Source organism: Artemia franciscana, chromosome 10 (genome assembly GCF_032884065.1).
Source record: "Artemia franciscana chromosome 10, ASM3288406v1, whole genome shotgun sequence".
Classification (NCBI taxonomy): domain Eukaryota; kingdom Metazoa; phylum Arthropoda; class Branchiopoda; order Anostraca; family Artemiidae; genus Artemia; species Artemia franciscana.
In genome coordinates, this window is record NC_088872.1 from 8,208,439 (window position 1) to 8,231,304 (window position 22,866).

At 36.0% G+C, this 22,866-nt stretch overlaps 1 protein-coding gene across 2 annotated transcripts in view; it reads left to right on the forward strand.

Annotated features, from left to right (window-relative positions):
- LOC136031732 (uncharacterized) overlaps positions 1-22,866 on the forward strand; it is a 182,602-nt gene that overhangs the window by 105,499 nt on the left and 54,237 nt on the right. For both annotated transcript variants that reach the window (XM_065711440.1, XM_065711439.1), the window contains exon 14: positions 6,556-6,735. In XM_065711440.1, coding sequence (XP_065567512.1) covers positions 6,556-6,735 — 180 coding nt within the window. The remainder of the gene's footprint in view (positions 1-6,555; positions 6,736-22,866) is intronic.

The following is a 22,866-nucleotide window of genomic DNA, read 5'->3' on the forward strand; positions in this document are numbered from 1 at the left end:
TTCCTCCTTTTACACTTCCCCCCTGAAATCCTCCCTGGTTGATTCCATCCTCGCTGAAAATCCCCCTCCCCTTTGTAAAATTTCTGCGGACGATTCAGCCTAAACAATTCCCCTTGGCATACTTTCATTTTAAAAAGACTTTAATTTCTAAAGGTTTTCCGGTCACTGCGGATTGGATCGGACTCCGATCATTCCAATTCCTTCCTATAAATTTTTTACTGGAATCTAAAACTGCTTAAAATTTATCCGGGAAAATTCCCCCTGAACATCTCCACACGCAAAATTGACCCGCTAAACTTTTGGACCCTTAAACTATGAAGAACGGACGGTTTTGATCGGACGATTTTGGAGGAAAAGCAGTGTGGGAGGGTGGCCGTTTACCCTCCAGTCTTTTTGTTCACTTAGAAAGGGCACTCAAACTTTTAATTTCCGTTTAAGTGAGCTGTCTCTCGATGTTCTATGACGATTGGTTCGAAACGATCACTCGTGGTAAAAAAGGCAATAAAATAAACACACATCCAGGATTTGTCTTCGGGCCAAAAAAAAAAAAAAAACACAATTCCACATTTTTGCCGATAGGAGCTTGAAACTCTATAATATGGTTTTATGGCTTATGGTTTCAATACGCTGAATCTGATGGTGTGATTTTCATTAAGATTCTTTGACTTAATGAGAGTGTTTTCCCTTTTTTCGAAAATCAGGCAAATATTCTCAGGTTTGTAGCCTTTGATGGGTGCCATCTCACTCTACTTAGTTCGCTAACACGTACTGTTTGATCTTTTTTCTTTTTTTTAATCGGATGTTAACAAAGAGTCATAAGAGCATAGACATTAATCTAATATTTAGACAAAAAAAGAAGTGCTTGTGAGAGCAGATGGATAAATACTCTTACACTCTCAGGTGTATCTATAATGACCTCGGAAGCAAAATTAATTGACTAAAAATTGGCAGTTGCCCTTTTCGTGTGCAAATTTATTTTATGTTTTTTTCATACATGTCAAGTGTTTCAAAGATGAGTAGTTGGAATCAAAGGGCAAGAAATGATAGATAATGGCTAAGAAAAAGCGTGTGAACCAAATTACATGCTTTAATAACTATATGGATCGTTTTAGCCTGGGAATATTTCTCTGGCCAGAGTAGGTTACCTTCAAATGAGTCAAGTTACAAGAAGAAATTAGCGAATGGATTTCATCAAAATTGCCAACTAGCAAAGATGAAGCTCATTATATATCGAGACAGCGAGACGCTTTGTAAGTTGCCCCTTACACCCAGGCAAAGCTCAGCTGATTAATAAGGGGTTAAGGGGCCTTACTAGACTGCTTGTGCCGCCTCTCTCCACTTGTCGCCCTGTAATGCCTCATATTGCTTCCCTGAATCATATAAAAAATCGTTTGATAATATCAATAAGAATTGCCAAAAATTAGTTATAATTCAGGATTCGTGTCAGAAGCCCCTCCCTCTCCCTACGTATGTGCATATTTTGACCTCATACGATCTAAATAGAAAATACCAAAGAGCTGGGGAGACTATGATCGTTATTTAATATTGAATTTTTTTATTTAATATTCATTCTCATTGATAATGAACTTCTTTTTTTTTTGCTTGACTAGCTTGATCTTAAAGAAAACTGATACGCCAACTAAAACATGACTCTAGATTGAATAAAATAAGAATTAATAAAACAATAATTAGGCTAAAAGAAATAATAAAAACTACATTAATTTAGGTTAGATATAGTGAATTGAATGAATAAATGACCCTTTGGCTAGGAAAATACTATTTTATCTTGTAAAGCAAATGTAAATTGGAGTTGAAATTTTATTGGAGTCAATTTAATGTGCTTAATTAATTTAATCTGTTCAATCTATTTAGTTTTTGTGTTCTATAGGTTTTTTTATCTGCCTTTTTTTCCTTTTATTTTTTTCTGTTTAAGTAAATGACTTTTTTTTTCTCCGAGTAAGTCACTCTTTTGTCTTCCTCCTTCTTTACAGGTTAATAAGTCTTTGAGGGAATAGTAAAATGTAATATTATATTTGTATTTCATTATGAATAAATCTTATCTAAAATAAATACGTCCTTTGCTTGGGAATTTTATTCCTCAGAACTAAGAAGACGAACTTCAGTGTAGAGAGTGATTGACTGAGGGGGGACGGTGTCTTTTATCAACTTCCTGTTTGTAAAAAATGTAATTTTAGCAACTAAAAGCAGTTAATTTTTAGAAAGCAAGATTTTTGTTAAGTGAATGGAAAGTGACGTTAAAACGTGTAATGAAGAGAAATTATCCTAGATTTTGAAGGAAGGTCTGTCCCCATCTTCTTATCAACCTCCACTTTTCGCGTTAAAGTTGGACTTATAATAAGTACATTGTGGTGAAAAGTTTAACATCCTTTATCTCCTTTATCAAATATAGGATGATCTTTGATGTTTTAGGTTTAAGCACCGTTATGTACTTTCGTTTGATTTTTTCCCATAACGACAAAAAAAGACTTAAGGCCGAAAATTTGAATGTGTAACAAAAAATCATGCAGCTAAAAACACGGATAAAAAAAGGAAAAATAAATGTAATGGTCTGAAGGGCGTTAAGCTCAAAATATTTCCTCGATAAATCGTGCATCCAAGAATGTAGCTAAAGAAAAAGAGAAGAAAGTATAATTGTGTGAAGGTGTATTACACTCAAAATTGTTCCACTATAAGAGTGAAACTTTTAGCACCCACAATTAACAGAAAATCATTTATCGGCTAACGCAACTAACGCAAACACGTCCCTCAATTTCTAGTTTATTAAGTGGGAGTCTATAAGGAAAAAATGTACTTTTGTGGAAGAGCTCTAATTTATAAGAAAAAAAACTCATCACACAGAGAATATTAAGTCAGGAATTGTAGGTGCTAAGATCTTTAATCCCGGAAATCTTTTGATTTCAGGCTATTGCCATCATTGTTACAAAATTACTTAATTACTAAAAGCTGGAAAGCTATTAAAAACGATTTATTACGATAGTTTTGACTGGTCGGTTCACTAACTGGTTTTTACTTAAAATAAGAAGATAAACTCGTCAAATGACTCTATTGCGCGAACGTACGTGCTTGACGACATGTGCCATCTTCACGCTATGTTAATGTGGTAGGAGCCCCCTAATCATGTTTGTACATAAGGGAATGGAACTCCTGACTTAAATACTTATTTCGTAAGGGTGGAGTGTTTTTCTGGGGCTCGACATAAAAAGATTTATTTTAATATCTTCATCTATTTGAAATAAAGCTGGCTTAATCTGTAGGGGAACAGGAAGGGGATTTGCTAAGTTCTTGTTATCAGTGCATCTTTCAGAGGCTAGTGTCGGATCTCAACTAAATTTTGTGGGAAAAAGAATTAGGTTGCTAAATGTGGACATTCGGGCTATAGGTTTGACACGTCCTTATTGGAGTGGGGGTTCAAAATCTCTTGTCGAAAGCCTCATTACTTGATAGACCGAAGGAATCAGTTCAGCTAGACTTGAAACCCGGCTATATTTATAGTTTTCGGTATCCCTTCGCGATCTGACATTTACGAGCTGTATTTCTTTCATACATATCATACAGAAAGACTTGTCAGATCTTAATCAAATTCGATAAGGACTGTCAACTGTGTTTTTCGTTGTGTTTTCGGAGGTTTGGGGTGGGTTGTGTCATAATCCGATTACTTAAAGGGGATTTGGCGCTAGGAGCAAAACATCTTGCAAGGTTTTAAGCTTTGTTTAATTTCGTGTTTAAGTTTTTAAATATCTGGCTTTTCATTTATTTGAAATAAAGCTGGTTTGATCTGTAGAGGAACAGGAAGGGGGGTTGCTAAGTTCTTGTTACGAGTGCATCTTTCAGAGACTAATGTCGAATCTCAACTAAATCTAGTGGGAAAAAGCATTAGGTTGCTAGATGTGGACATTCGGGCTATGGATTTGACACGTCCTTAGTGGAGTGGGGGTTCAAAATCTCTTGTCGAAAGCCTCATTACTTGATAGACCAAAGGAATCAGTTCAACTAGACTTGAAACCCGGCTATATTTATAGTTTTCGGTATCCCTTCACGATCTGACATTTACGAGCTGTATTTGTTTCATACATATCATACAGAAAGACTTATCAGATCTTAATCAAATTCGATAAGGACTGTCAACTGTGTTTTTAGTTGTGTCTTCGGAGGTTTGGGGTGGGTTGTGTCTAATCCGATTACTTAAAGGGGATTTGGCGCTTGAAGCAAAACATCTTGCAAGGTTTTAAGCTTTGTTTAATTTCGTGTTTAAGTTTTTAAATATCTGGATTTTCATTTATTTGAAATAAAGCTGGTTTGATCTGTAGAGGAACAGGAAGGGGGGTTGCTAAGTTCTTGTTACGAGTGCATCTTTCAGAGACTAATGTCGAATCTCAACTAAATCTAGTGGGAAAAAGCATTAGGTTACTAGATGTGGACATTCGGGCTATAGAAATGACACGTCCTTATTGGAGTGGGGGTTCAAAATCTCTTGTCGAAAGCCTCATTACTTGATAGACCGAAGGAATCAGTTCAACTAGACTTGAAACCTGGCTATATTTATAGTTTTCGCTATCCCTTCTCGATCTTACATTTATGAGCTATATTTATTTCATCCATATCATACAGAAAGACTTATCAGATCTTAATTAAATTCGATAAGGACTGTCAACTGTGTTTTTAGTTGTGTCTTCGGAGGTTTGGGGTGGGTTGTGTCTAATCCGATTGCTTAAAGGGGATTTTGCGCTTGAAGCAAAACATCTTGCAAGGTTTTAAGCTTTGTTAAATTTTGTGTTTAAGTTGCATATTCAAAACCGTAAATCGGCCATTTTACAGACGAAATTCGTACAGTTTTGTCACATTGGTAATTAAAATACAAGCTTTATGAAAATATAGATCCATAAAAGTTAGTCTCAATTCTGTTCATTTTGTCATTGATTCTTGGACATAAAACTTATTTTTGGATTAGTCTAATTGCATGGCAAACTGCAATTAAGGAATATAATATCCAAGCTTCATTCCATGGGACAGATTCGCATTTTTACTCTAAAACTGTGGGTTGCAGTTACTGCAACAATTCATGAGGCCTTGACACAAACAGTTCTAGTTCATTTGACTGCTTAAAAGTCAAAATTTTTCTTCGCAAACTCTTTTTATGATAAATAAAATATGTAAACAGCCAAATTAATGAGTTGGACTGATGATGTACTGTTCCGTCGGATGAAGTCTTTGTTTTTGAAAAAAAAATACTTTTAATGTATAATTCTTACCCTTGTAAATATCTGACAAACACGCTGTTTAAATTAGTTTTCTTCGAGTGAACCACTCAAACTATAAGCCTAAATCCAACCAATCCAATTCTAACTTAGTTAAACCAACTCTGAGAATTATCCTCAGATCGTAATTCACTCCCCACAAATGGAAGTGAAAATGCCCCTTTGCAGCAGTTATTTTAGCTTTTGGGAAAAACTTCAAGGCTCTCAATACTCCCATGTTTCTTTTTATTTGAAGAACATCATGGAGTGACTCCCTTTTTCTTCTTTGTAATGTATTAAGTCTGAGACACCAAAAGCGGGCTATTTCACTTCACTTTTATCTTTTATATGATACAGGATTGGCTTTTATTTATTTTTTTGCCAAGGTAATAAAAAGATCAAATAGGCATTTGACCGTTTGAATATACTTAAAATTGTCTCAAAGTACCAAAAATATAAAAATAAAATTATTTTTTGCCCCCTGGGCCAACTTTTTGTCTACTCGTACCTGAAAATCGTGATTTTCTTAGATTCATCTTTAGGCGGATCCAAAATTTTGAAGTTTAGGGCAGTATCAAATTTTTGCTAGTGTAGCAATGTTGATCCACGAAAATAAATAAGCGAAGCTATTTAGCTGAATTTGAAGTTTTCCTCCATTAATAATTTGTTGATTCTCGAGCATAAATACACCTTCAAAGAAAGCTATGCCCTCCTATGCTATTTCGTGTGTTTAGTTGTTGTTGTTTTTTTGCTAATTCTTCATCCAAATTTCTTTTTCTTTTTTTAATTTAGCGCCTGCTAATATAGAAAACTGCATAATTGCATATGGGGATCTTTTTATTAAAAATTGGATTTCCGATTTTTTCATGTTTATAAGATGGATATGCACACATGGTTGTAAAGTTTTTAATAAACCAAATCCAATAATAGATTTCACTTTCATTGTCCTTTTTACCTTAAAGAAGTATTCTAAGTTTTAAAGGGAAATTTTTTTCCCTTTTTTTTCATAAGTTTTTTCAGTTTTTTTCAGTTTTTAATCAGCTTTGCTTTTCAACCAACTGCAGGAGTGAAAATTTTTAAGTTTTAAAATTACTTTTAATATTATTTTTTATTATTTTTTTATTTATTTTTGAATGTAAGTGAACATGCTCTGTGTTAAAAATATATTATTAAATTTTATCGTTAACAAAATATTACGGTGATTTTGCGTATAATAACCGCATATCAAAAGTTGCCAATGCATCCTGATAAGAGGAATAACACCATTTTTTATGCTTTACTCTTTTTTTTTCTTTTTCAGATGATGTGTGGTGACCCAAGCTCAACTCCCTCAACCCCCTTGGGTTCAGCGCCTTTCCAGTTTCCGCCCAGTCCATGGTTGGAGACCCCGGGAATGACTCCAACCCCCGTGCCATCCGAGTGTTATGATTTTGGACCTGATGCCATAGATGCAGATAGTCTACATAGTATAATTAGTGAGGTAATTAAATAAAACGTATATGGTTTATAAAAAGTAAGCAGAAAAATTTTCATCATTTAAATAAATAAATAACAAACTATCTATTATATAGCTAATATTAAATAGCTGTATAATAAATATATAACAATTTAATTTATAATAATAAGTGCATTACATAACATACAAATATAATATATTTTTATGTAATATAACTGCATAAATGGAATAAATTACATAACTAAACTTCTGTATCAAAACATATATAATCAAGCAGAAAACTTATATGGTATATGAAATTTGTGGTATTGAAAATTTATATATTTGTTCTTTTTGTACTAATACTGGTAACAATTCGTAAAAAGGTTCCCAACTCTATTTGTGATAATTTTAATCAAAAAAAGACTCAGTGGACGTTCATCTCCTACATACTACTACTACTACTAACAACTCACTGCAGCACCTAGCTGTTTGAGGCTAACACAGCTACGCCCGCTCCTCCTCCTTCCTAATCTATTCAAAGCCTCCCTCTTTACAGAAAATGCTCCGTTATTAGTCTTAATCAGGGTTGCCACCATTAGTGATTTATCTCTATGTCTTGTGATTTTTTATATTGCCGAAAAAAAATCCCTAAATCAGCCCACAAATCACTAGATTATTGAAGAAACTACTAAATCATTCAAAAATGACTAAGATCTAGCGATCTTTCCTCACCGGGTGGCAACCCTGGTCTTAATGCAAATTGAAGCAATGGAAAAGTTGTATATGTAGCCATGGAAAGAATTCTCGTCCCATCCAATTCTTGATGATCTTCCATTTGTGTTTTGCTTTCAACTCATTTTTTCTTCTGTTAAATTACCAAGGACTTCCAAATGAAAAATTGTTTCCCCTCTGGGTCCATCTTAAGCCTATTAAAACCGAGATTTTGTACGATTTTTCTTTTAGTGTTTATACAACTATTGAAATTCCTTCGTTGCGTAAATTCTCTCCTTTGTTGCCACTCTGAATTGTAAAAGAAAAGAAGCAGAATTTTTCTTATTTACAAACAAGCCCAACCAATCCAGCAATCCACACGATGGTAAAACTGGTAAAAATTGTAAAACTGTGTTCAATAGGGCTTTTCAACAAATAGAGGCTAGTGGGAATAAGTAAAAATTAAGTAATAAAAGTGATACTGTTTGAACCGATAGAAAACGATGATTTTATTGATATGTCAATAGTCAAACAGTTCGTGGTAAGGGACTGTAGTAAGGAGCGACACGGCTCAATAGTAACCGAAACTCTAAAAAATGGAAATTTGATACCAATAGTTGCATCAAAAGAATCGCATTTTGATGCTGATATATACTTGCAGCCCCTCCAACGGGAGGGGCTGCAAGTTACAAACTTTGACCTGTGTTTACATATAGTAATGTTTACTGGGAAGTGTACAGACGTTTTCAGGGAATTTTTTTTTGGGTTTCGGGGAGAGAGTTGAAAGGTGGTGGTTACGTGGGAGGATATTTCCACGGAGGAATTTCTCATGGGGGAACATAATTTCAATGAAACGTTCGTAAAAATTATAAGTTATAGTTGCCTTTTTAAGTAATCAAAAAATTGGAGGGCAACTAGGCCTCTTCCCTCGCTCCTTTATTCTCAAAATCTTCCGATTAAAACTCTGAAAAAGCCATTTAGCCCCAAAAAATTAATATTCAAATTTTGTTTTAATTATTCATATGCGGAGAGCCAAGATCAAACCATGCATTAATTCAAAAACGTCCCGAAATTTAAAAATACAAAAAAACGAGTTTTTTTTAAATGAAAGTAAGGAGCGACATTAAAACTTAAAACGAACAGGAATTACTCCGTATATGAAAGGGGCTTTTCCTCCTCAACGCCCCGCTCTTTACGCTAAAGTTTGACTCCTTCTCTTAACTCTACATTTTAAAACAGTAAAAAACTCTAGCGTAAAGAGCGGGGCGTTGAGGGGGGAAAGCCCCTTTAATATACGGAGTAATTTCTGATCGTTTTAAGTTTTAATGTCGCTCCTTACTTTCACTTAAAAAAACTTGTTTTTTTTGTTTATTTGTAGATAGGAGCTTGAAACGTCTACAGTAGGATTCTCTGATACGCTAAATCTGATGGTGTAAATTTCGGTAAGGTTCTATGACTTTTAGGGGTTGTTTCCCCCTCACCTGTGCTTTCAAACTTTAGTCTCTAGCCGGCAATCCTTCATTTCGTCGCAATCCAAGTTTCTACCACCAGTCACGACCCGGTAGGGCAACGGGGTTCTGCTCCGCCTCAAGGTTTGTCGCTTGACCTAAATCTCTTGACTTGTCTAGTTCTTCGGCGTACCGCATTATTAGGTATTTTGGATATTTGCATCTACCAAGCTCCAAATATTTTTTACAAAGATACTGTCTATGTGTGGTAACACTTTTAAGATGTATACCTCGCTTTGATTTAATTTCCCCCATGATTTCGGCTTTGTGTGCACAACTTTACTGAAGGCTCCTGACTATTTCTCATTTCTAGGTTTCTTCATTGCATTGAAATAATTTATGAAAATTTCACACTCTATTAACAAGCAGCTGATTATACCAGCTTGTCATTTTGGTCTCTAGGGGGTATTATCGGCCATCTGAAACTATCCTTTCTGGCAACCGACTTGTAAAAATTTCAGGTAACTGAAAATGTTCTAGGGGACTGTTAGAAAACAGGAAAATACATCGAAAAATGGTTCCAATCATCTTACAGGTTATTGTCTTCTGCTCATGATAGTACCAATTTGTTTTAAAAGCAATATCCTTCATAGAACACACTTGTGAAAAAGACCTAGACATTTTCTAAGCAATTAGAGGAAATAGAGCAAAATCCTTTCAAACATTTTGTAGCATCTTCAAGAAGCTATGGCCTGATATTAAAAGCGGCATCTTCCGCCAATGAATACTTGAGTACTTTTTAAATATAAATTTTCAATTTAACATGGGATTTTCGAGTTCAATCAGTTCACTTAATCACGGCCTTAAAACGAACAAAAATTATTACGCATATAAGGGGTTTACCTCCTCATTATACCTCACTCTTTACGCTAAAATAATTTTAGTAATTTCAATTATTTATTCTACGGCCTTTGTGATTCAGAAGTCATTCTTAAGGCCGTAATTAAGTGAACTTGAAAACATCGAGCTTCAAAATTGAAGTTAGGTTAGCCTTCTGTCTTTTAATTCTCTAGAGACCGTCGATTGTCAAAACTTCAAATAGCACCAATTATCAAGTCTTGTGAAAGGTTTTGATAGACAGCTTCCTTTGGCGAGATGCTTCAGCCGAGAAAAGTAATATATTTGGCTGCGTCTTGCAAAGCTTGGTTACCGACCAAGGGAGAAGAGAAAATGAGCAAAAGAGCAGTGTCATTCTCAAGTACAAAATGCCCATGTATATGAAACTGTGACGGCATGCATTGAGTGCATTTTAAAATTTATTGTTTTTTCCATTTTTTTTTCCTAGGGATAGGCTATTTAAAATACCTCAGTTGATTAATTCGAAACTAAACACCAAACTTAGTTGAAAGCTTTCTTCGAGGATTCTTAAAAAACCAAAGTTTTCTTACGAATCAAATTGAAAAAAAATAACTGAAAGTAAGGAGTGACATTAAAACTTCAAACGAACAGAAATTACTTCGTGTATGAAAGGGACTGCTTCCTCGTGGCCGCCCCGCTCTTTACGCTAAAGTTTTTTACTGTTTTAAAATGTAGAGTTAAGAGAAAGAGTCCGTAAAAAGCGGGGCGTTGATGAGGAAGCAGCCCCTTTCATATATGAAGTAATTTCTGCTCGTTTTATGTTTTAAGTGTCACTTCTTATTTTAAGTTAAAAAACACTTGTTTTTATTTAATTTAATTTCTGAACGTTTTTAAATCAATGCATGTTTTGATTTATGCTCTCCGCAGATGAATAATTAAAACGAAATTTGCCTTTTTTTTTTGGCTAAATGGTTTTCTCATAGTTTTGATCGAATGATTTTGAGAAAAAAAAGGAGCGGGGAGGGAAGTCTAGTTGCCCTCCGATTTTTTGGTTACTTAAAAAGGCAACTAGAACCTTTAATTTTTTATGAATGTTTTTATTAGTAAAATTATTAGTAAAAATAAATTTTATTAGTTAAAGATATACGCAACTTACAAATTAGCTTACGTAACGAACTTCTGTATTCTCATATTTTTATGGCACTTGGTATTGACCAAGTGACATATAGCAATCGCAAATTCTGTCGGTCCCGGTTTTGCTACTTTAGGCACTTCCAGGTAAGCTAGGACGATGGAATTTGGCAGGCGTATCAGGGACCGGACCAGATTAATTTAGAAATAGTCATTTTCCAGATTTGACCATCGGGGGGGGGCGGTTGTGGGGGGCCCGTTAATTCGGAAAAATAGAAAAATTGAAGTATTTTTAACTTACGAACGGTTGACCAGATCTTAATGAAATTTGATGTTTGGAAGGACATCGTGTCTCAGAGCTCTTATTTTAAATCCCGACCAGATCTGGTGACGTTGGGGGGGAAGTTGGGAGTGGGAAACCTGAAACTTGGAAAACACTTAGAGTAAAGGGATCGGGATGAAACTTGGTGGGGGAAATAAGCACAAATCCTAGATACATGATTGACATAACCGGAACGGATCCTCTCTCTTCGGAGTAGTTGGGGGGGGGGGCTTAATTCTGAAAAATTAGAAAAAATGAGGTATTTTTAACTTACGAACGGGTTATCGGATCTCAATGAAATTTGATATTTAGAAGGATATCGTGTCTCAAAGCTCTTATTTTAAGTCTCGACCGGATCTCGTGACATTAGGGGAAGTTTGGGGTGGGGGAACCTAAAATGATGGAAAACGCTTAGATTGTAGGAATCGGGATGAAACTTGGTAGGAAAATAATCAGAAGTCTTAAATACGTGATTTACATAATTGGAACGGATCCGCTCTATTAGAGGAAGGGTCTAGTTCTAAAAAATTAGAAAAAATGACGTATTTTTAACTTACGAAGGAGCGATCGGATCTTCATGAAACTTCGTATTTAGAAGGACCTCGTAACTCAGATCTCTTATTTTAAATCTCAACCAGATCCTGCGTAATTGGGGGGAACCGGACATCTTAGAAAATACTTAAAGCGGTGAGATCAGGATGAAAATGGATGGAAAGAATAAAAACCTGTCTAAGATACGTGACTGACATAACCGGACCGGATCTGCTCTCTTTGGGGTAGTTGGGGGGAGGGGTGATTCTGAAAAACTAAAAAAAAATGAAGTAGTTTTAACTTACGAACGGGTGATCGGATCTCAATGAAATTTGATATTTAGAAGGATATCGTGTCTCAGAGCTCTTATTATAAATCCCGATTTTATCTGGTGTCATTGGGTGGAGTTGGGTGGGGGAAACCTAAAACTTGGAAAACACTTAGAGTGGAGGGATCGGGATGAAACTTGGTGGGAAAAATAATCACAAGTCCTAGATACATGATTGACATAACCGGAAGGGATCCGCTCTCTTCGGGGTAGTTGGGGGGGGGTGATTCTGAAAAATAAAAAAATGAGGTATTTTTAACTTACGAACGGGTGATCAGATCTCAATGAGATTTGATATTTAGAAGGATATCGTGTCTCAGAGCTCTTATTTTAAATCCCGACTAGATCTGGTGACGTTGGGGGGGGGGTCGGGAGTGGGAAACCTGAAACTTGGAAAACACTTAGAGTGGAGGGATCGGGATGAAACTTGGTGGGGGAAATAAGCACAAGTCCTAGATACATGATTGACATAATCGGAACGGATCCTCTCTCTTCAGGGTAGTTGGGGGGGGGGGCTTAATTCTGAAAAATTAGAAAAAAATGAGGTATTTTTCACTTACGAACAGGTTATCGCATCTCAATGAAATTTGATATTTAGAAGGATATCGTGTCTCAAAGCTCTTATTTTAAGTCTCGACCGGACCTCGTGACATTAGGGGAAGTTTGGGGTGGGGGAACCTAAAATGATGGAAAACGCTTAGATTGTAGGAATCGGGATGAAACTTGGTTGGAAAATAATCAGAAGTCTTATATACGTGATTTACATAATTGGAACGGATCCGCTCTATTGGAGGAAGGGTTAATTCTAAAAAAACTAGAAAAAATGACGTATTTTTAACATACGAAGGAGTGATCGGATCTTCATGAAACTTCGTATTTAGAAGGACCTCGTAACTCAGATCTCTTATTTTAAATCTCAACCAGATCCTGCGTAATTGGGGGGAACCGGACATATTAGAAAATACTTAAAGCGGTGAGATCAGGATGAAAATGGATGGGAAGAATAAAAACCTGTCTAAGATACGTGACTGACATAACCGGACCGGATCTGCTCTCTTTGGGGTAGTTGGGGGGGAGGTGTGATTCTGAAAAACTAAAATAAAATGAGGTAGTTTTAACTTACGAACGGGTGATCGGATCTTAATGAAATTTGATATTTAGAAGGATATCGGGTCTCAGAGCTCTTATTATAAATCCCGATTTTATCTGGTGACATTGGGGGGGAGTTGGGAGGGGGAAACCTAAAACTTGGAAAACACTTAGAGTGTAGGGATCGGGATGAAACTTGGTGGGAAAAATAATCACAAGTCCTAGATACATGATTGACATAACCGGAAGGGATCTGCTCTCTTTGGGGTAGTTGGGGGGGGGGGGGGTGTGATTCTGAAAAATAAAAAAATGAGGTATTTTTAACTTACGAACGGGTGATCGGATCTCAGTGAGATTTGATTTTTAGAAGGATATCGTGTCTCAAAGCTCTTATTTTAAGTCGTGACCGGATCTGGTAACATTGGGGGGAGTTTGGTATGTGGGAACCTAAAATGATGGAAAACGCTTAGATTGGAGGGATCGGGATGAAACTTGGTGGGAAAAATAAGCAGAAGTCTTAGATACGTTATTTACATAATTGGAACGGATCCGCTCTATTGGGGGGGGGGGGTAGTTCTGAAGAATTTGAAAAAAATGACGTATTTTCAACTTACGAAGGAGTGATCGGATCTTAATGAAATTTTATGTTTAGAAGGACCTCGTAGCTCAGATATCTTATTTTAAATCTCAACCGGATGCCGCGTAATTGGGGGGGGGGGGTTAGTTGGGGGGTACCGGAAATCTTTGAAAATACTTAAAGGGGTGAGATCAGGATGAAACTAGATGGGAAGAATAAAAACCTGTCTAAGATACGTGACTGACATAACCGGACCGGATCTGCTCTCTTTGGTGGAGTTGGGGCGGGGGGTAATTTTGAAAATTGAGGTATTTGTAACTTACGAAAGGGTGACAAGATCTTAATGAAATTTGATATTTAGAAGGATCTTGTGCTTTAAAGCTCTAATTTTAAATTCCGACCAGATCCTGTGACATTGGGGGGATTGGAGGGGGAAACCGGAATTCTTGGAAAACGTGATAATTGGAGTATTTTTATCTTACGAAAAGGTGATCGGATCTTAATGAAATTTGATATTTAGAAGAAATTCATGTCTCAGAGCTCTTATTTCAAATCCCGACCAGATCTTTTGACATTGGGGGGAGTTGGAGGGGGAAATCTTGGAAAAAACTTTGAGTGGAGGAATCGGAATGTAGCTTGGCGGATAGAATATGCAAATGTCCTTGATACATGATTGACGGAACCGTACTGGATTGGCTCTCTTTGGGGGAGTTGTGGGGGAGGGGTTCAGTCATTTGGCGAGTTTGGTGCTTCTGGACGTGCTAGGACGATGAAAATTGGTAGGCGTGTCAGGGAGCTGACCAAATTGACTTGATACAAGTCGTTTTCCCAGATTCGACCATCTGGGGGGCTAAAGGGAGAGGAAAAATTAGAAAAAATTAGGTATTTATAACATACGAGTGGGTGATCGGATCTTAATGAATTTTGATATTTAGAAGGAAATCGTGACTCAGAGCTCTTATTTGAAATCCTGACCGGCATTAAGCCTCTTATTTTTCTTTTAAATCAATCTATTGATTCATAGAATTTTGTTAGAGCTCATACCATATGATCTCTTGGCTCTTAGCACTTCATGCCTCGTCACAAGTGCCATATGAGCTCTTAGCTCTTGTTATTACATATATGAGGGGGTTCACCTTCTCGTCAGTACCTCGCTCTTCACGCTAAAGCTTAAATTTTGTCCCAATTTCTTAGGAATGACCCCTGAATTACAAAAGCCGTAGAATAAATAGTAGAAATTTCTAAAAATACTTTAGCGTAAAGAGCGAGGTATTAGGAGGAGGTGAGCCCCTCATATGCGTAATAATTTCTGTTCCTTTTAACAGAAATTATTACGGAATATTTACAGGAATTAATATTTACAGGAAAATAATAACAGGAATATTCTGTTCCTTTCAGTTGAAAAACTTTGTCATATTTATTTTTTCATTGTTTTTTTTTTAAATAATGCTAGAAATCCTGCACTTCCTTCATGGAAATTTTAATCCCCCATGACAAATTCCTCCATGAAAAGTTCCCCCAACATATCCCCCTGTTCTCAACCCCTGTCCCCAACCAAATGAAAACGTCTGTACACTTCCCAATAACCATTACGATATGTAAGCACTGGTCAGTGTTTGTAACTTGCAGCCCCTCTCACGGGGACTGTGTAAATGATTTTAAATATATAAGTTTCATCAAGATTAGTCTTACTCATCAAAAGTTACGAGCCTGAAAAAATTTGCCTCATTAGAAAACAGGGGGAAACACCCCTAAAAGTCATACGATCTTAATGATACCATCAGATTCAGCATATCAGAGATCCTTGATGAAGAAGTTTCAAGCCCCAATCTACAAAAACATGGAATTTCGCATTTTTTGCCAGAAGACAAATCACGGATGCGTGTTTATTTGTTTTGGTTTTTTTTCCAGGGGTGATCGTATCGACTCAGTGGTCCTATAATGTCGCGAAAGGGCTCATTCTAACGGAAATGAAAATTTCTAGTGCCCTTTTTAAGGGATCAAAAAATTGGAGGGCACCTAGGCCCCTCCCACGCTCATTTTCTCCCAAAGTCACCGGATCAAAATTCTGAGATAACCATTTTATTCACCATAGTCGAAAAACCCAATAACTATGTCTTTTTGGGACGACTTACTCCCCCGCAGTCCCCGTGGGAGGGGCTGCAAGTCACAAACTTTGACCTGTGTTTACATACAGTAATGGTTACTGGGAAGTGTACAGACGTTTTCAGGGGCATTTTTTGGTTTGGGGGGGGTTACCGGGGAGGATCTTCCCATGGAGAAACTTTTCATGGGGGAAGAGACTTTCAATGGAGGGGGCGCAGGATTTTCTAGCATTATTAAAAAAAAAACAATGAAAAATAAATATGAAAAGTTTTTTTTCTACTGAAAGGGAGAAGCAGCATTAAAACTTAAAACGAACAGAAATTATTACGCATATGAGGGGTTTACCTCCTCGTAATACCTCGCTCTTTACGCCAAAGTATTTTTAGTAATTTCAACTATCTATTCTACGGCCTTTGTGATTCAGGGGTCATTCTTAAGGAATTGGGACAAAATTTAAGCTTTAATGTCAAGAGCGAGGTATCGACAAGGGGTGAGCCCCCTCATATACGCAATAAAAACATACGAATATTGAAGTTCGCTACGTAATTTTTTCGTAAGTTACGTATATTTTTTACTTACGAAAACGTTCGTAAAAATTATAAGTTATAGTTGCCTTTTTAAGTAATCAAAAAATTGGAGGGCAACTAGGCCTCTTCCTTCGCTCCTTTTTTCTCAAAATCTTCCGATTAAAGCCATTTAGCCCCAAAAAATTAATATTCAAATTTCGTTTTAATTATTCATATGCGGAGAGCCAAGATCAAACCATGCATTAATTCAAAAACGTCCCGAAATTAAAAAATACAAAAAAAACGAGTTTTTTTAAATGAAAGTAAGGAGCGACATTAAAACTTAAAACGAACAGGAATTACTCCGTTTATGAAAGGGGCTTTTCCTCCTCAACGCCCCGCTCTTTACGCTAAAGTTTGACTCCTTCTCTTAACTCTACATTTTAAAACAGTAAAAAACTCTAGCGTAAAGAGCGGGGCGTTGAGGGGGGAAAGCCCCTTTAATATAAGGAGTAATTTCTGATCGTTTTAAGCTTTAATGTCGCTCCTTACTTTCACTTAAAAAAACTTGTTTTTTTTTGTTTATTTGTAGATAGGAGCTTGAAACGTCTACAGTAGGATTCTCTGATACGCTAAATCTGATGGTGTAAATTTCGGTAAGGTTCTATGACTTTTAGGGGTTGTTTCCCCCTCACCTGTGCTTCCAAACTTTAGTCTCTAGCCGGCAATCCTTCATTTCGTCGCAATCCAAGTTTCTACCACCAGTCACGACCCGGTAGGGCAACGGGGAGGAAGCTACGGGGTTCTGCTCCGCCTCAAGGTTTGTCGTTTGACCTAAATCTCTTGACTTGTCTAGTTCTTCGGCGTACCGCATTATTAGGTATTTTGGATATTTGCATCTACCAAGCTCCAAATATTTTTTACAAAGATACTGTCTATGTGTGGTAACACTTTTAAGATGTATACCTCGCTTTGATTTAATTTTCTCCATGATTTCGGCTTTGTGTGCACAACTTTACTGAAGGCTCCTGACTATTTCTCATTTCTAGGTTTCTTCATTGCATTGAAATAATTTATGAAAATTTCACACTCTATTAACAAGCAGCTGATTATACCAGCTTGTCATTTTGGTCTCTAGGGGGTATTATCGGCCATCTGAAACTATCCTTTCTGGCAACCGACTTGTAAAAATTTCAGGTAACTGAAAATGTTCTAGGGGACTGTTAGAAAACAGGAAAATACATCGAAAAATGGTTCCAATCATCTTACAGGTTATTGTCTTCTGCTCATGATAGTACCAATTTGTTTTAAAAGCAATATCCTTCATAGAACACACTTGTGAAAAAGACCTAGACATTTTCTAAGCAATTAGAGGAAATAGAGCAAAATCCATGCAAACATTTTGTAGCATCTTCAAGAAGCTATGGCCTGATATTAAAAGCGGCATCTTCCGCCAATGAATACTTGAGTACTTTTAAAATATAAATTTTCAATTTAACATGGGATTTTCGAGTTCCATCAGTTCACTTAATCACGGCCTTAAGGTATTGGGACAAAATTTAAGTTTTAGTATAAAGAGCGAGGTATCGACGAGGGTTGTACCTCCTCATATACGCAAGAAAAACATATGAATATAGAATTTCGTTACGTAAGTTAATTCGTAAGTTACGTATATTTTTTACCAATGAAAACGTTTGTAAAAAATTTTTAAGTAATAAAAAAATTGATGGCAACTAGGCCTCCTCCCTCACTCCTTTCTTCTAAAAATCTTCCAGTTATAACTACGAGACAGCCATTTAGCCAAAAAAAAAATTTAATATGCAAATTTCGTTTTAATTATTTATGTGCGGAGAGCCAAGATCAAAACATGCATTATTTCAAAAACGTCTAGAAATTAAATGTAAAAACTGTTTTTTTATAATGAAATTAAGGAGCAACATTAAAACTTAGTAAGGAACGACCCGGCTCAATAGGCACCGAAACTCTAAAAAAAGGATTATCAAGTTTAGTCTTACCCATCAAAAGTTACGATCCTGAGAAAATTTTCCTTATTTTAGAAAATAGAAGGGAAAACCTCGTAAACGTCATAGAATTTTAGCGAAAACAACACCATCAGATTCAGCATATTAGAGAACCGTATTGTAGAAGTTTCAAGCTCCTATCCACAAAAATGTGGAATTTTGTCTTTTTGTCCGGAAACAGATCACGAATCCGTGTTTATTTTTTTTTCCAGGGGTGATCGTATCGACCCAGTGATCCTAGAATGTCGTGAGAGGGTTCGTTTTTAAGTTAGAGGGCATCATAGTGCCCTTTTTAAGTGACCAAAAAAATTGGAGTGCACCTAGGCCCTCTCCCACGTTCATTTTTCCCAAAGTCACCGGATAAAAATTTTGAGAAATCTATTTGTTCAGCATGGTCGAAAAACATAATAACTATGTCTTTGAGGACGACTTAATCCCCCACAGTCCAGAAGGGGCTGCAAGTTACAAACTTTGACCAATGTTTACAAATGCAATGGTCATTAGGGAGTGTACAGACGTTTCCACGGGGAGTTTTTTGCGTAGGGGTGAGGGTGGGTCGTGGGTAAGGGGTTACATGGGAGTATCTTTCCACGGGAGCATTTTATCATGAGGGAAGAAAATTTCTCTAAAGGGGATGCAGGATTTTCTAGCATTATTTAAAAATAAAAATGTTGAAAATAAATAGAAAACAAGTTTTTCAACTGGAAGTAAGGAGCAGCATTAAAACTTAAAACGAGCAGAACATATTACGTATATAAGGGGGTTCGTCTCGTCCACAATACCTTGCTCTTTACGCTAAAGTATTTTTAGTAATTAACCTCATATACCTAATGAATATATACAAATATAGAAACTCGTTACGTTAGTTAATTCGTAATTTAAGTATATTTATTACTAATAAAAACGTCTGAAAAAATATAGGTTCTAGTGGCATTTTTCAGTAACTAAAAATGGGAGGGCAACTAGGTCTCGTCCCCTTCTCCCTTTTTCAAAATCGTCCGATCAAAACTATGAGAAAGCCATTTAGCCAAAAAAAATGCACATTTAGTTTTTATTATTTATTTGCGGTAACCTTAAATCAAAACAGGCATTCATTCAAACACTTTAAGAAGTTAAATAAAAAAAAAGTTTTTATAACCTCAATTAAGGAGCGACATTACAAATTAAATGACAAAAATTTATTTCGTATATAAAAGAGGTTGTCCCTTCTTCAACGCCTCGCTCTTTACGCTAAGATTTTTTATTGTTTTCAAAAGTAAAGTGGTGACAAAGAGTCAAACTTTAGCAGAATGAGAATGACGTTGAGGAGGGGATAGCCCCTTTCATATACAGAAAAATGATGAGAAATAATGCATATGAGGGGGTTGCCCCCTTCTCAGTATCTCATTTTTAAGCTAATGTTTCAATGTTTATTCCAATTATTTAAGAATGACTCCTGACACACAAGGACATTTTAATTAGGACAATGAGCTTTTTGGAAATTCACTAGCACTTTAGCATAGATTTCAAGGTACCGAGGAGGGGGCAACCCATTTATATACGTAATAACAACCAAAAGAAAATTTCGTTAGAAAATTCGGTCTCGGGTATAAAACGACCTATGCTGGGTCCAGGAGGAAAAGAATGGAGGGGGGGATTTTTCCGTTGATCTATTGTAGATGGCGAAAGCGGGAAATGTTCTTTTTAACAACGGTAGCTGTAATCTTACTTGCAAAAAAATTTATGGGTTATTGTTCAACTACATTACTTTTTCAGTGAATTAGATTCCTTGCTTTTACAATACTGTCCTACTGATTAACACCTGTGATTAGATTAGACCTGTGACCTGTGTGTTTATATAACTTTTTATTTCAATTGGTTCAATAATCAGTGTTTACAAAACATCTGTGTTTTGTTACCTTTTGTGAACATCTGTAATTAGTGACATTTTGCTGAGTCAATCCTGAACTACGGAGAGTAATCTTTGAATAGTAAGCAAGAGTTTATATATTTAAATCTATAGGTTTGGTTTAAGATTTCTTGATTAGGCTAACTTAGGTCAGTCTAGCAACATGTGTTATTAGGCCTAGTCAGAGGCATCGTTTGGGGGTAGGGGGGAGGCCTCCCCCCCAAAAAAAAAAATGTGGAATGAAATATATTAAATATCATGTTCAGCTTGACTATCAAAATATGGACCCCTCTCTACCACCCTTTAAAAAAGCTTGAAATTACCCCTTAGCCTATGTTTTTAAACTTGAAAAAAAAAATAATTAACCTGGGAATCAAATGGTAGGGTACATTTCTTTGATTTGAATCTAATTTGAGTTTTTGAGCCTAAGTAACAATGGTGTAGCCTTGGGTAAGCTATTGTTGAAAGATATAAAGCAAGCCTACTCTTTTATTAATATGTTGCTCTTGAACCAAGATCCCAATCAAACAGTTCGTGGTAACGAACTGTAGTAAGGAGCGACCCGGCTCAATAGTAACCAAAACTCTAAAAAATGGAATTTTGATACCAATAGCTGCATCAAAAGAATCGCATTTTAATGCTGATTTTAAATATATAAGTTTCATCAAGTTTAGCCCTACCCATCAAATGTTACGAGCCTGAGAAAATCTGCGTTATTTTAGAAAATAGGGAGAACACCCCCTAAAAGTCATAGAATCTTAACGAAAATCACACCATCAGATTCAGCGTATCTGAGAACCCTACTGTAGAAGTTTCAAGCTCCTATCTACAAAAATGTGGAATTTTGTATTTTTTGCCAGAAGGCAGATCACGGGTGCGTGTTTATTTGTGTTTGTTTTGTTTTTTGTTTTTTTTTTCAGTGGTAATCGTATCGACCCAGTTGTCCTAGAATGTTGCTAGAGGGCTCATTATAATGGAAATGAAAAGTTCTAGTGCCCTTTTTATGTAACCAAAAAAATTGGAGGGCACCTAGGCCCCCTCCCACGCTAATTATTTTCTCTAAGTCAACGGATCAAAATTCTGAGATAGCCATTTTATTCAGCGTGGTCGAAAAACCTTATAACTATGTCTTTGGGGACGACTTACTCCCCCTTAGTCCCCGTGGGAAGGGCTACAAGTTACAAACTTTGACCAGGGCTTACATATAGTAATGGTTATTGGAAAGTGTACAGGCGTTTTCAGGAGGATCTTTTGGTTGGGGGAGGGGTTGAGAAGAGGGGGATATGTTGGAGGAACTTTCCATCGAGGAATTTGTCATGGGGAAGAAAATCTCCATGAAGGGAGTGCAGGATTTACTAGCATTATTTAAGGGAAGAAAAACAATGAAAAATAAATATGAAAAAAAATTTTCAGCTGGAAGTAAGGAGCAGCATTAAAACTTAAAACGAACAGAAATTATGAGGGGCTCACGTCCTCCTAATACCTCGCTCTGTACGCTAAAGTATGTTTAGTAATTTCAACTATTTATTCTACGGCTTTTGTGATTCAGGGGTCATTCTTAATGAATTGGGACAAAATTTAAGCTTTAGAGTAAAGAGCGAGGTACTGACGAGGGGGCAAACCCCTTCATATATGTAATGAAAACATGAGAATACAAAAGTTGTTTACGTAAGCTAATTTATAAGTTACGTATATCTTTTACTAATAAAAAGATTCGTAAAAAATTAAAAGTTCTAGTTGCTTTTTTAATTAACCAAAAAATCGGAGGGCAACTAGGCTTCCTCCCCCGCTCTTTTTTTCTTAAAATCGTTCAATCAAAATTATGAGAAAGTAATTTAGTTAAAAAAGTTAAATATGCAAATTTCGTTTTAATTAATTCTCTGCGGAGAGCCAAAATCAAAATATGCATTGATTCAAAAACGTTCAGAAATTAAATTTTAAAAAAAGTTTTTTTTAATGAAAGTAAGGAGCGACACTAAAACTTAAAACGAACAGAAATTACTTCGTATAGAAAGGGGCTGCTTCCTGATCAACGCCTCGCTCTTTACGCTAAAGTTTTTTTTTACTGTTTTAAAAAGAAGAGTTGAGAGAAAGAGTTGAGTAATCATCTTTATATTCAAAAACGTCCAGAAATTAAATAAAAAAAAAACAAGTTTTTTTAACTGCTAGTAAGGAGCGACATTAAAACTTAAAACGAACAGAAATTACTCCGTATATGAAAGGGTTTTCCTCCTCAACACCCCGCTCTTTACGCTAAAGTTTGACTCTTTCTCTTAACTCTACATTTTAAAGCAGTAAAAAACTTTAGCGTAAAGAGCGGAGCGTTGAGTAGGAATAGCCCCTTTCACATACGGAGTAATTTCTGTTCGTTTTAAGTTTTAATGTCGCTCCTTACTAGCAGTTAAAAAAAACTAATTTTTTAAATTTAATCAACTAAAGAGATAAGTCCAACAAAATAGGATAGCCTAATTGGTCTTCCGAGAAAGATACTTTTGGAGGCAAATCACTTATAATAATTTAAAGTTAAATAACTAATAATTTAAAATGTATAATCTTGAATACATAGTATGCCTATTAATGCATAGCTAAGTTTTATGGTATTGTTAATCTTTTTTAAGAACAATCAGGAAAGTTACAGTTTCTCAAGCTCAAGGATG